This window comes from Ahaetulla prasina, chromosome 15 (assembly GCF_028640845.1).
Source record: "Ahaetulla prasina isolate Xishuangbanna chromosome 15, ASM2864084v1, whole genome shotgun sequence".
NCBI lineage: Eukaryota > Metazoa > Chordata > Lepidosauria > Squamata > Colubridae > Ahaetulla > Ahaetulla prasina.
The window spans coordinates 9663713-9678965 of record NC_080553.1 but is presented as its reverse complement, the minus strand read 5'-3'; the positions used below and the strand labels follow the sequence as shown (position 1 = coordinate 9678965).

General features: G+C 42.0%; 1 protein-coding gene across 3 annotated transcripts in view; it reads left to right on the top strand.

Annotated features, from left to right (window-relative positions):
* The window catches only part of TBX1 (T-box transcription factor 1), a 105992-nt gene that overhangs the window by 58638 nt on the left and 32101 nt on the right, over positions 1-15253 (top strand). Inside the window, exon 8 of one of the 3 annotated variants that reach the window (XM_058158664.1) lies at positions 79-977. The exons of the other annotated variants lie outside the window; for them this stretch is intronic. Within the exon in view, the coding sequence (XP_058014647.1) occupies positions 79-89 (11 nt within the window). The 3' untranslated portion in view covers positions 90-977. Of the gene's footprint in view, positions 1-78; positions 978-15253 lie in introns of those variants that run through there. 3 annotated transcript variants of the gene reach the window in all.

Genomic DNA, 15253 nt, shown 5'->3' with positions numbered 1-15253 from the left:
ATTTTTCGCTTGTCCTGGGTGCTTTGTTGGTTGCAAAAATCAGCCCGGTGTTCTTGTAACTTATTTTGTATTTTATAGATCAAATTTAGAGGCTGCCTATCTCACTCGCTGAGCGATCCTTTGCATTAGAGACTTTTTTTAGAAAAAGTGCAGAGAAGAGCAACGAAGATGATTAGCGGGCTGGAGGCTAAAACAGACGAAGACCGGTTGCAGGAATTGCATATGTCTAGTTTAAGGAAAAAGAGGATTCAGGGGAGACATGATAGCCGTCTTCCAATATCTGAAGAGCTGCCCCAAAGAAAAGGGAGTCAACCTATTCCCCAAAGCACCGGAGGGTAGGACAAGAAACAACGGATGGAAACTAACCAAGAAGAGAAGCAACCTAGAACTACGGAGAAACTTCCTGGCAGTTAGAACAATTAATCAGTGGAACCAGAAGTTGTGGATGCTCCAATACTGGAAGTTTTAAAGAAGAGTTTGGACAACCATTTGTCTGAAGTGGTGTAGGGTCTCCTGCATAAGCAGGGGGTTGGACTAGAAGACCTCCAAGGTCTCTTCCAACTCTGTCATTCTGCACTAGCTGACAATGTTTTCCTCCATGTGGAGATAATTTCAAGATAATTTCACCCACATTTTGGCCCTTCGAAGTCTTCAAAGTAAACATTGAAACCAACACATTCATACAGTCTCTTTTCACACACTCACACCCAACCCACACACAAACACCCAGAGTGTATCAAGAGAGACTGTAGGAATATATATACACCCTGTTTCCCCCAAAATAAGACCCAACTTGAAAATAAGGCCCAGCATGATTTTTCAGGATGCTCGTAATATAAGCCCTACCCCCAAAACAAGCCCCAGTTAAGATTGTCAGCCAGATGGGTGCATTTAGTATCGTATCTCCCCCAAAATAAGACCTAACCAGAAAATAAGCCCTAATGTGTCTTTTGGAGCAAAAATTAATATTATTATTATTTTAATTATTAATAATTAATATATATTTTTGGGAAAACACGGTATGTGTGTATGTGTGTGTATGTATTTTTATTTTATTTTATTTATTTAATCAAATTTTTATACCGCCCTATCTCCCGAAGGACTCAGGGCGGTTTACAGCCCGATAAAAATACAAATATAATACAAGATAAAACACTAATTAAAACACTTATTTAAATAGGCCAAAATTTAAAATTACAATTAAAATGATAAAACCCCATTAAAATTAAATTTAAGATTAAAATTCTAGTCCAGTCCTGCACAAATAAATAGATGTGTTTTAAGCTCGCGGCGGAAGGTTCGAAGGTCAGGAAATTGACGAAGTCCTGGGGGGAGTTCATTCCAGAGGGTGGGAGCCCCCACAGAGCCCCTATATATATATATATATATATATATATATATATATATATATATATATATATATATATATGTATATATGTATATATACACACACACACACACACACACACACATACATACATACATACATACACACACACACACACACACACACACATACACACCATATTTTTTGGAGTATAAGATGCACCAGAGTATAAGATGCACCTAAGTTTTTGTGGAGGAAAATAAGAAAAAAGCTGATTGGCAGGTGGATTGGCCTCCCGGAATACCCCCTATCAGCTATTCCCAGAGGTGAATTTTAGCAACAGGTTCCTTGGTTGTGAGTTCTGTGCCTTGCTTTTTTTTTTTTCTGCCTCCAAAACTCTTGTTTCAGAAAAAACTTTTTTTCTTCCTCTGAAAGCCTCCAAAACAGAACTTCAGAAAAAAAGCCTCTGAAGCTCTGATTGGGAGCTTCTTTTCTGAAGCTCTATTTGGAGGCTTTTTTTCTGAAGCTCCCTTTGGGGGCTTTTTTCCTAAGCTCCGTGAAGCTCCTTTCGGGGTTTTTTTTTCTGAAGCTCCATTTGGTTTTTTTTTTCTAAGCTCCGTTTGGGGCTTTTTTTCTGAAGCTGTTTGGGGCTTTTTTCCTAAGCTCCATTTCCGTTTGGGGCTTTTTTTCTAAGCTTTGTTTTTGTTTGGGGCTTTTTTTCTAAGCTTTGTTTTTGTTTGGGGCTTTTTTTCTAAGCTTTGTTTTTGTTTGGGGCTTTTTTTCTAAGCTCCATTTGGGGCTTTTTTTCTGAAACTCTATTTGGGGGCTTTTTTCTGAAGCTCCGTTTGGGGCTTTTTTTCTGAAGCTCCATTTTTGATGCTTTTTTCAGCATCTGAAACCTCTGTTTGAGAAGCTGGGCGGGGCTACATTCGGAGTATAAGACGCACCCAGATTTTCACCCTCTTTTTTGGGGGGAAAGGCGGGTCTTATACTCCAAAAAATACAATATATTGTGTGTGTGTGTAAAGAACTAAGATGCTGGGGTTAAACAATTCATGAAGTCTCGTTTTCTCAGTCTATATTCTTTTGGTGGTTTCACGAACACGGAGAAACAAACCTGAACACGCAGCCAGTAAGAACCTGCACAAGCCTTTAAGTGGGGTTTTGAAACAAGACACAGATGTTTGGGAAATAAACCTCTGGGGTCTTCGTCTCCTAGCCTATGACATCCCAAACGGTTTGTATATGTCACATTTGTTTCGGCGCAGACAGCACCGGGCTTGGCTGACCGATCTGTGACTAAATGAAGATAAATGGGCGCCTTTTCCTTACTCACATGGGAAACGAGAGGCGAGCTTTGCAAAAAGAAAGACTCACGTTAAAAGAAGGACAATAACAGCCTGCACATTTTTCCCATTAAATGCATACTTTGAAGAGATTAGCTGTGGATAAGGACCCAGGTTTTTTGTTTTTTTAAAAAAAAGATATTTGACAGGCCCCGTATTCTAGGTACAGGATTTCCTGATGGCTGTATGCAGAGAAATCAAAAAGGGAGAAAAAACTGGAATTGTACATTCTTTTAACAGAGTGAGGAGAGAGAGAGGCAGACAGACAGAGGCAGAGACAGAAAGACAGAGAGAGAGAGAGAGAGAGAAAGAGAGACACAGAAAGACAAAGAGAGAGAAAGAGAGAGGGAGAGACACACACACAGAAAGACAGAGAGAGAGAAAAAGAGAGAGAAAGACAAATAACAGAGAGAGAGAGAAAGAGAGGGAGGGAGAGACACACAGAAAGACAAAGAGAGAGAGAGAGAGAGAGAGAGAGAGAGAGAGAGACAGAAAGACAAAGAGAGAGAAAGAGAGAGGGAGACACACACACACAGAAAGACAGAGAGAGAGAAAGAGAGAGAGAAAGACAAATAACAGAGAGAGAGAAAGAGAGGGAGGGAGAGACACACAGAAAGACAAGAGAGAGAAAGACAAAAGAAAGAGAGAGAGAGGGAGGAGAGAGAAGGAGACAGAGAGAAAGACAAAAGAGAGAGAAAGAGAAAGAAAGAGAGAGAGAGACACACACACACAGAGAAAGACAAATAAAAAGAGAGAGGAGAGAGAGAAAGACAGAGAGAAAGACAAACAAGGTGAGAGAAAGAAAGAGAAAGAAAGAAAGACAAAGAAACAGAGAAAGAGAGAGAGGAGAGAGAGAGAGGAAAGAAAGAGAAAGAGACACACACAGAGAAAAAGAATCAAAGAGAGAGAGAAAGAGAGAGAGGAGAGAAAGAGAGAGAGAAAGAGACACACAGAGAGAAAGACAAAGAAAGAGAGAGAGGAGAGAGAGAAAAAGAGAGAGAGAGAGAAATCTCCCTGCCTAATCTGTATACCAGACAGAAGTTTTTTCCCAGCAAGGATGTTTCATGCTTGAAAGCAACTTGATCTTGAAAGGGATCAGATCAAACTTTAAAAAGTGGACGGACTTAAAAAAAAAAAAAAGAAATAGCAAAACGATGGGGAAAATAAAATTCTCGCCCAAACGCTACAAGTCTGTTGTGAAAATGATCCAGGGCAGGTTTTTATATATATATATTTGAATTTTTATTTAAGTGTTCCAAGGAGATGAAGGCAGACCAGATATTAACTATAAAAGCTCTTGACATGAATGACAGCTGTAAAATAGGCACCCACAATGTTTTCCAAGAAGCGTGTTGGTTACATACATGCACACATACAGGAAGTCCTGGACTGACTACAAATTCACTTAGCAACTCTTACAAGTTACAATGGTCCTGGAAAAAGTTATTCCTCGTATTCACAGCTATCACAACATCCCTGTTGTGGCCCGCCGGAGGCCAGCAGAGTTGGCAGCAGAGTCGGACAATGAGGAGGTTGAGGAGGAGCATGGGCCAGTCTTGGGGAAAAGCTCGGACGAGGGCTCTGCATTGGAGGCAGAGAGGGGGCCAAGGCCATCTGATAGTTATGTGCTGCCTCCGGACTCTCCAGAGTCTGACATCGACGAGGCAGAAGAACAGCGGGAACCTGTTCCCAGTGTGCGCATGCGCAGAGCTGCCAGACAATAAAAACAATTAAGAAAACAGGGTCGACTTGGGAGTAAGGCTTGGAGGTGATTGGCCCCTCCCACAAGACATAAAAGAAGAGCAAACGGGACGTGAGCTTTTGCAGGGAGCAATTAGTTCATCTGGTGGGTTCAAGCTTTGGAAAGTTCTGTTTGACTCTGTGCCAAGTTTGGCCTTACCCTGCGTTTGGCAATCAGTTCTCAGGCAGTATTCCAAGGGAGATAAGGTAGGTGTTTATAAACATTCCCCTGAAAGACTGTTTGTGAAGCCTTGTGGACTGGGAATGACAATAATTCACAGCTGTGTCAATACAAGAGGTTTTGCCGGGACTAAGATTGTGCTTTATACTTTCTAAGGAAACCTAGGTAAGAACAATCCCTATGGTCACATAAGCAAAGTCTGGGTGCTTGGCAACCGATACGAATTTATGATAGTTGCAGCACAGTTAGATAGAGTTGCATTAACAGAGGGATTCAATCTAGATCAAGTGAGGTATTAATACCGCTCTATAAAGCTTTAGTAAGACCACACCTAGAGTACGGTAAACCAGGGGTCTCCAACCTTGGCAACTTTAAGACTTGTAGACTTCAACTCCCAGAGCTTTGCTGGCTGAGGAATTCTGGGAGTTGAAGTCCACAAGTCTTAAAGTTGCTAAGGTTGGAGACCCTGCTAGACAGTATAAAAAGATGTTGAGACTCTAGAAAGATTGCAGAGAAGAGCAACGGACGTGAGCTTTTGCAGGGAGCAATTAGTTCATCTGGTGGGTTCAAGCTTTGGAAAGTTCTGTTTGACTCTGTGCCAAGTTTGGCCTTACCCTGCGTTTGGCAATCAGTTCTCAGGCAGTATTCCAAGGGAGATAAGGTAGGTGTTTATAAACATTCCCCTGAAAGACTGTTTGTGAAGCCTTGTGGACTGGGAATGACAATAATTCACAGCTGTGTCAATACAAGAGGTTTTGCCGGGACTAAGATTGTGCTTTATACTTTCTAAGGAAACCTAGGTAAGAACAATCCCTATGGTCACATAAGCAAAGTCTGGGTGCTTGGCAACCGATACGAATTTATGATAGTTGCAGCACAGTTAGATAGAGTTGCATTAACAGAGGGATTCAATCTAGATCAAGTGAGGTATTAATACCGCTCTATAAAGCTTTAGTAAGACCACACCTAGAGTACGGTAAACCAGGGGTCTCCAACCTTGGCAACTTTAAGACTTGTAGACTTCAACTCCCAGAGCTTTGCTGGCTGAGGAATTCTGGGAGTTGAAGTCCACAAGTCTTAAAGTTGCTAAGGTTGGAGACCCTGCTGTAGACAGTATAAAAAAGATGTTGAGACTCTAGAAAGATTGCAGAGAAGAGCAACCAAGATGATTAAGGGATTGGAGACTAAAACATATAATGAATGGTTGCAGGAACTGGGCCTGGCTAGTCTAGTGAAGAGAAGGACATGGGGAGACATGAGAGCAAGTCTTCCAATATTTGAGGGCTGCCACAGAGAGGAGGGGGTCAACCTATTTTCCAAAGCACCTGAAGCCCAGATGAGGAATAATGGAAACTGATCAAGGAGAGATTCAACCTGGAAATAAGGAGAAATTTTCTGACAGTGAGAACAACCAACAGATGGAACAGAAGTTGTAGGAGCTTCATTGCTGGAGGCTTTCAAGAAGAGATTGGACTGCCATTTGTCAGAAATGGTGTTGGGTCTCCTGCTTGGGTGGAGGGTTGGACTAGATGTCCCACAAGGTCCCTTCCAACTCTGTAATCTGATTTCTACTGGCTTTTTCCTAGGATATTTTTCCAACTTTGCATTCAGGTCTGCGACTCAAAAGATTTCTTAGTTGTCCTCCATCCAAAACATCAGCCAGGACGGGACAGGCTTACCTTTGGAGTTCAACCAAGGTTAGCTAGCTGCTGTCATAATCAAGAGTCTAGAGTTGGTGGTCTTCCATCTAAGTATCCATCAACATTAACTCCGCTTAGTTTGAGAATCCAGCAAGGTGAGGTAGATGCTGCCATCTACTGACCATAGAAAGTACCTATCTAAGGAGCCAAGAGCAGGACTCCTCAAAAATAAAAGTCTACTAGTGAGTAAGTGTCTCCTCACGAGTAGGGATATTGCTAGAAGACTTCTAACAATCTGCTCTGAGCGGTGGCTTAAAAGTCTAGGTTTAAAAGCTTGCAGTTTTAAGCAGGGGTGGGATTCAGCCGGTTCAGGAAAACTGTTGTGACCTGTGCCCCGGCACTATGCCGTCCTATTTAGCTGCGTTTTTTAAGCCGCGTGCATGCATACAAGTGCACGAGCGAGCAAAATGCATGCACAGAAGGCTGCACGCGTGTGCAGAAGACCACACACGTGCTCACATTTTCGGTGCTGTTAATTCATGGGCCGGCTGCCACTGGTTTTAGGAGACCAACTGTTTGGTTGAGCTGCAGTAGTCCAAGCTACGGAGAACATGGAGGTAGGAGGTGATGAAGACCAGTTGATAAGTTGATAGATGGGATTGTAGGAAGGAAGGAGGTGAGGTAGGCTAGATTCGTGTATCTCGATAGGTGGTTTGGGCTTGACTTGGGTGTTGTATAAGTTGTGCCATCCTGTTTGTAAGCCTTGGAGGATTGCTGTGGTGTTCCAGCCAAGCACTGCAGGCCAACTATAGTTGACATCAGGACTCTCCAAACTCGGCAACTTTAAGACTTGTGGACTTCAAGTCCCAGAATTCCTCAGCCAGCATGGGAGCTGAAGTCCACAAGTCTTAAAATTGCCAGGTTTTGAGACCCCTGTGGAATTCTGGGAGTTGAAGTCCATGACCGGCTGAGGAATTCTGGGAATTGACGTCCACAAGTCTTAAAGTTGTCAGGTTTTGAGACCCCTGAGGAATTCTGGGAATTGAAGTCCATAAGACTCAATATTGCCAGGTTTGGAGACTCCTGGCTTAGCTTGATGGTGCTGTATGAGCTCATCTAATTGTACTTCATCCACTCAATCATGGTTTACAAGCCCTGGTTCAGCACAAGGTGTAAAATGAGAGTCAAGTTCATTATTTCAGGTCACAGATCCTTTTCCTTCCTTCCTTCTAAAAAGGCCAAATGAGAAAGAAAGCAGAGAAGCTTCGAGAAGCCGTAAAAATGCCAATGGGGGCCCTTTGAAAACCAGCCCCCAATTCAGGTGTGAAATGCTCCTGGTTTGGACCGGATCGGCCAATTTGATAGCGATGGTGGTGGGTAGTTCGGAAAACCAGTAGCAAAAATCTCTGCTCCCCACCCAATTGTCCAGTTGCCCGGTTGCTGCTTCTTTCTGGCTCGCTCGCTTTTCCCTCCCAAATGGTAGGAATAGGTTGTAAAAAATGCTTTTAAAAGGTAAAAAACAGCCTGAAAAACGGCCTGAAAACCTCAAAAATGGCCTAAAAACAGCCTGAAAACAACCCCCTAAAGGCACAGAAACAGCCTGAAAAATGGCCTGAAAACAGCCTGAAAAATGGCCTGGAAACAGCCCCAAAAGGCACAGAAACAGCCTGAAAAACACCCTGAAAACAACCCCAAAAATGGCCTGAAAACAGCCCCCACAATTGCCTAAAAACACCCTGAAAAATGGCCTGAAAACAGCCTGAAAAATGGCCTGAAAACAGTCTGAAAAATGGCCTGAAACAGCCCCAAAAATGGCCTGAAAACAGCCTGAAAAATGGCCTGAAAACAGCCCCCACAATGGTCTAAAAATACCCTGAAAAATGGCCTGAAACAGCCTGAAAAATGGCCTGAAAACAACCCCCAAATGGCCTAAAAACACCCTGAAAAACGGCCTGAAAACAACCCTCAAAAGGCACAGAAACACCCTGAAAAATGGCCTGAAACAGCCCCCAAAATGGCCTGAAAACAGCCTGAAAAACAGCCTGAAAACAGCCTGAAAAATGACCTAAAAACACCCTGAAAAACAGCCTGAAAACAACCCCCAAAAGGCACAGAAACAGCCTGAAAAACAGCCTGAAAACAGCCCCCAAAATGGCCTAGAAACAGCCTTGAAAATCGGCCTGAAAACAGCCCCCCAAAGGCCCAGAAACAGCCCGTAAAACGGCTTGGTTTTTAGCCATTTTCAGGGCATTTTCTGGTGCTTAGGCACCCGTGAAGACCAACTGGCCGGCGGAACGCATGCCCAGAGAGGGCTCTGCATGCCACTTCTGGCACGCGTGCGATAGATTCGCCATCACGGACCTATATTCTTAATGGTTCATTAGAAACACAGTTCTCTGAATCTTTGCAACTCGGGTAACTTGGCTCCCTTTCTGCCGAGCCCTAATTTTATGATTTCAAAGCCGCTTACAATAATCTCCTTCATCATAAGGGAAGTCAGATTTGTTAGCGCTAATTGTGAGGAACAACTATTGGTTTACCACAATGAACTGAGCTAAATGATTGGCGCTGAGACGTACGCTCACAATCCTGACGTTTTTTTTCTCCGCAGCCGCCGCAGAAGAGATGGGTGGGTGTCTCCTTCAATCTTGCAAAAGGACGGGTGGGGGGGGGTTATTTTGTTTCTCTGGCCAGGTGGTGTTTGCAACCCTCTGTAAGAGACCAGCGTGACAACATTCCTCTCTAACATGCCTGAACTTTATTTTTCCCCCCAAATGTTTTTATAACATGCTTGGCTGAAAAAGTAAAATAAAATAGGGAGCTGTTTCAATGCATGATCAAAATATTGAGGTTATACTTTGGTGGCGTTCAACCCAGCAATGGGTTTCACATTATGTTACTACTGGTTCGCCGTGCACGCTTGTTTCATACGCGTGCCCCTCCTGTTCGTGCGCGAGCCTGCCTTCCACACATGTGCCCGACCTCAGAAACATGCCTAAATAGGATGACATAGAGCTGGGGATAGGGGGTGGGGAATTGGGGGGCGGACCTAGTCATGATTTCTGCTACCAGTTTGCCCGAACCAATCCGAACTGGCTAAATACCCATCTCTGGTTCAATCTGTATGTTAGACGCCAGATTGTTATTTATCCCCGTTTTCTGTAGCCAGTTAGATAGATATGGTAGAGGTAGGTAGTTAGATGATAGAGATATAGATAGGTAAAGAGAGATAGAGGAAAAATAGAGATGGATAGAGATTGTTATTTATCCGTATTTGTTATAGCCACTCATAAATTCTGGATGGAGCACTTAATCTAACGCAGTTGAATGTAAAAATATCATAATTCTTTTTTTCTTCTGCCTGCACTTTTTCTGTTTTTGGAGTGCGCTTTTTGGGCAGGGATGATATAGATAAGTTATAAATGATAGAGATGATATATGATGATAGATAGATGATAGATAGATGATAAGATAGATAGAGATAGATGACAGATAGATAGATAGATAGATAGATACAGAAAGAAGCTCAGATAGATAGATAGATGATGATAGATAGATAGATAGATAGATAGATAGATAGATAGATAGATAGATAGATAGATAGAATAGAATTTTTTTAGAATAGAATTTTTATTGGCCAAGTGTGATTGGACACACAAGGAATTTGTCTTGGTGCATATGCTCTCAGTGTACATAAAAGAAAAGATACGTTCATCAAGGTACAACATTTACAACACAATTGATGGTCAATATATCAATATAAATCATAAGGATTGCCAGCAACAAGTTATAGTCATACAGTCATAAATGGAAAGAGATTGGTGATGGGAACTATGAGAAGATTAATAGTAGTGCAGATTCAGTAAATAGTTTGACAGTGTTGATGGAATTATTTGTTTAGCAGAGTGATGGCCTTCGGGGAAAAACTGTTCTTGTGTCTAGTTGTTCTGGTGTGCAGTGCTCTATAGAGTTGTTTTGAGGGTAGGAGTTGAAACAGTTTATGTCCAGGATGCGAGGGGTCTGTAAATATTTTCACGGCCCTCTTCTTGATTCGTGCAGTATACAGGTCCTCAATGGAAGGCAGGTTGGTAGCAATTATTTTTTCTGCAGTTCTAATTATCCTCTGAAGTCTGTGTTTTTCTTGTTGGGTTGCAGAACCGAACCAGACAGTTATAGAGGTGCAAATGACAGACTCAATAATTCCTCTATAGAACTGAATCAGCAGCTCCTTGGGCAGTTTGAGCTTACTGAGTTGGTGCAGAAAGAACATTCTTTGTTGTCCTTTTTTAATGATGTTTTTGATGTTAGCTGTCCATTTTAGATCTTGCGATATGATAGAACCTAGAAATTTGAAGGTTTCTACTGTTGATACTGTGTTGTCTAGTATTGTGAGAGGTGGAAGTATGGAAGGGTTTCTCCTAAAGTCTACCACCATTTCTATGGTTTTGAGTGTGTTCAGTTCCAGATTGTTTTGGTTGCATCACAAGGCTAGTCGTTCGACCTCTTGTCTATATGCGGATTCGTCATTGTCTCGAATGAGACCAATCACTGTTGTGTCATCTGCGAACTTCAGTAGCTTAACAGATGGATCATTGGAGATGCAGTCATTGGTATACAGAGAGAAGTGGGGAGAGCACACAGCCTTGGGGGGCCCCTGTGCTAATTGAACAGGTATTTGATGTGATCTTGCTTAGCTTCACCTGTTGCTTCCTGTTTGTTAGGAAGCTTGTGATCCACTTACAAGTCTGTTCCGGTACCTGTAGCTGGTTTAGCTTAGTTAGAAGAATGTCTGGAATGATGGTATTGAATGCTGAACTAAAATCTACAAAAAGGACCCTTGCATAGGTCTTTGGAGACTCAAGATGCTGTAGGATGTAGTGCAGAGATAGATAGATAGATAGATAGATAGATAGATAGATAGATAGATAGATAGATAGATAGATAGATAGATAGATAGATAGATAGATAGATAGATAATGGATGGATGCACAGAGATAGGTACAGATAGATAGGGGGGAGGGGAGGGAGAGATAAAGATAGAGATTATTATTTATCTTCATTCTTATAGCCACTCATAGGTTTTGGATGGTGTAATTAATCTAGCCACTCATAGGTTTTGGATGGTGTAATTAATCTAATATAGTTGAACGCAAAAATATTATATTCTTTTTTTCTTCTGTTCTTTTCCTGTTTTTGGAAAAGGGCAGAGATGATAGATACAGAAAGAAGCTTAGATAGATAGATAGATAGATAGATAGATAGATAGATAGATAGATAGATAGATAGATAGATAGATAGATAGATAGATAGATAGATAGATAGACAGACAGACAGACAGACAGACAGACAGACAGATAAATAGATGATAGAAAGACAGACAGAATAGATACAGGTAGAGGTAGAGAGAGAGAGAGATAGGTAAAGATAAATAGGTAGAGAGATAGAGACAGAGACAGAGAAAGGTAGAGACAATCAGATATAGGCAGAGATGATAGACAATGTTTTTTTGTTAATCCAGTTAAAAAATGCCCTTTTTTAGAAGATAATTTTAGATAGCGATATTTATTGACGTTAATCTTTTCAGAGTCTCTACAGGTCCTTAAGCTGCTTGCTTACATGATTGAATGAACAGCTAAACCTCACTTTAGCAGAAACCAAATTTTTAATTTCCCCCCACCCCACCCCTATTCTATCCTTGATAGCCGGATAGCCGAAGTCAGCTAACCCCAATTTAACCTGTTCAAATCCAGCAAGGTGCTTGCTTGTTGGGAGTTGTATGGACCAGCCTCTGCTAATCTAGACTTTATTTTATTTATTTATTTGTCAAACACAACAGTATATATAAGTATAAGCATGAAATAACCATACGAATTGGATACAATCAAAGGGAACATTAGACAGGAACGGTAGGCACGCTGGTGCTCTTATGCACGCCCCTTACAGACCACTTAGGAATGGGATGAGGTCAACAGTAGACAGCCTTTGGTTAAAGCTTTGGGGATTTTGGGAAGAGACCACGGAGTCAGGTAGTGCATTCCAGGCATTAACAACTCTGTTACTGAAGTCGTATTTTCTACAATCAAGATTGGAGCGGTTCACATTGTTTAAATCTGTTGTGTGCTCGTGTATTGTTGTGATTGAAGCTGAAGTAGTCTTTGACAGGAAGGATGTTGTAACAAATGATTCTATGAGTTAAACTCAGGTCGTGTCGAAGGTGGCAGAGTTCTAAATTTTCTAAACCCAGGATTTCAAGTCTGGTGGCATAAGGTATTTTGTTGTGATCAGAGGATTTTCTTCCTTTTTCTTGGTTTTATTTTTGCTAGCCTCTGCAAATGCGCTGAAAATTCACCCTCATTATTAAAATCTAGGCTTCTGTAGTGGGTGGGAGTCTGGCCTTGATCCCTGCTGGTGCCATTCATCAAGGGGCGGTTGGCATTTTAATGTACGGGGGGTGGGAAATCTCACAGTTGGGATGGGTAGCAACTTAATTCCAAGCTGGGGAAGGAATTTTTACTCACATGATTGATGGGGTGAAATAGATCCGGCTGGGTTCGAAGCCGGCTGCTTGGCTGGAGGGCTCAGCTCGGTGGGTGACAGGCTGATCCATTAGGAATCTCATGAGGGGTGGGCTTCAAAATGTTTAGCAAGGGGTTCTCTGCCCGGTTGCTGGGTGGGCGTGGCCATGGCGTGGCCCCCGTGACTCCTTATTGGTGCTTAGTTTTTGATAAACTCGTGATCTTTTGTAACAAGGATTTGTGGGGTCCCTGGTGCTCTCTGAGCTTGGTTGTTTTCTTGCAGATATTTCATTACCCAACTAGGTAACACCATCAGTGCTGCTAGGGAGTGAGGTTTTCTCTCGTTTTATATCCTAGTGCAGTGGTTCTCAACCTTTATAGTGCTGCGACCCCTTTAATACAATTCCCCACGATGTGGCGACCCCAACCGTAAAATTATTTTCATTTTGAATTTATCGCACCTGAAGCCGTATTGGCTAGCGATCTGAACTGCTTGCAATTGCCTTGAGGACGGAGGCATTAAAGCGGAGACTCCTCCCCTATTAAGTTTATCGTGCCTGAAGCCAGATTAGGCTAGCAATTGGGAGTGATTGCAGCTGGCTTGAGAGGGAGACATCAGAGCAAAGATTTCTCTCTTTTTTAACTCATCGCGCCTGAAGCCGAATTCGGCTAGCGATTTGAAGAGCCTGCAGCTGGCTTGTGGAGTCAACCATTGGAGCGCGATTCTTTGACTCGCAAGTATACTTCCCATATTTCCGATGGTCTTAGGCGACCCCTGGCAAATCGTCATTCGACCCCAGGCGGAGTCGCGACCCACAGGTTGAGAACCGCTATCCTAGTGGTTTGCTCTGCCTGTGTTCCCTTCTGTTAGTAAGATAGACTTATACCTGGCTTGGATCTTACTAGGTTTTACAAACAACCTTGAAATTGCAACAGTTCTTACTATTCCATACAAATGAGATGCATTTTGCCCAGGGGTGGGCTTCAAAAATTTTAGCAAGAGGTTCTCTGCCCGGTTGCTAGGTGGGCGTGGCCATGGTAGGCGTGGCCTAGTCAGCCTCCTGTACGTAGCCCCGTCCCCCCAACCAACAATGATCAAATAAAAACACACCTTTTTTTTATGAAAAGTTTTTTTCTTTTTTCTTTTCTGATACACATATTGTAAATGTACATTTTCTTATTCATAGATAATCATGCATATTCTCTCTAAAGAAAGCACAAAAATAAAACATTTTAATCTCACCCTCACTCTGTCAAGGACCTTGGAGTACTCATATCAAATGATCTAAGTGCCAGAGCCCGCTGTAACAACATCGCTCAAAAGGCATTAAGAGTTGTAAATCTAATCTTGCGTAGCTTCTTCTCCGGTAAGATTACACTACTAACCAAAGCATACAAAACATTTGCTAGACCAATTCTCGAATACAGCTCATCTGTCTGGAACCCACATTGCATATCGGACATTAATACAATTGACCGCGTCCAGAAATATTTCACAAGAAGAGTCCTCCACTCCTCTGCTCGCAAGAAAATCCCTTATGCCACCAGACTTGAAATTCTGGGTTTAGAAAATTTAGAACTACTCTGCCTTCGGTATGACCTGAGCATAGCTCATAAAATCATCTACTACAATGTCCTTCCTGTCAATGACTACTTCACCTTCAACCACATCAATACACGAGCACACAATAGATACAAACTTTAGGTGAACCGTTCCAAATTCGATTGCAGAAAATACGACTTCAGCAACAGAGTTGTTAATGCCTGGAATACACTACCTGACTCTGTGGTCTCTTCCCAAAATCCCCAAAGCTTTAACCAAAAACTATTTACTATTGACCTCACCCCATTCCTAAGAGGTCTGTAAGGGGCGTGCATAAGAGCACCAACGTGCCTACTGTTCCTGTACTAATGTTCCCTTTGATTGTATGCATTTTATGTATTCAGTTCATGCTTATACTTTTATATATTATTTAATTAATTAATTTTGTATTCAACAAAATTAATTAATTAATTAATTAATTGCATTTGGAGTTGCTCTTCTACCCTTCCTTTCCCTCCGTTTTACAACAAACCTTCTTCTCTTTTCCCTTTCCTACCTTCTTCCTCCTCCTCTCCTTCCTCATACCTACTTCCCTTTCCTTTCCCCCACTCCTGTTCAGCATACGGTCAACAGAGCATATTTTAAACGCAGGAATACTTGCTCAGACGATTTCAAACTTGCCTGCATTTGAGGTTTCTCTCCACAGAAATGCTGAAATTGTTTTTTTTACTTTTCGGTTTCTGGGAGGAGTGGTAGTGGAAATGCTTTCTTGGCTGTCCTGCTCAAGGAAACCTTGCATTGCAGCTTCCCCTCGATATTTTTAAAAATTCTCTCCCTTTTTTTTGGGGAAAAGTTTTTTAATTTTTAACAAACAGACACAAGCAAACATACAATGCATTTTTTTTCTGAACAGCGTATTGGCCAAGTTCCAAATTTATACAACTTTTAGTTATCTTCCAAC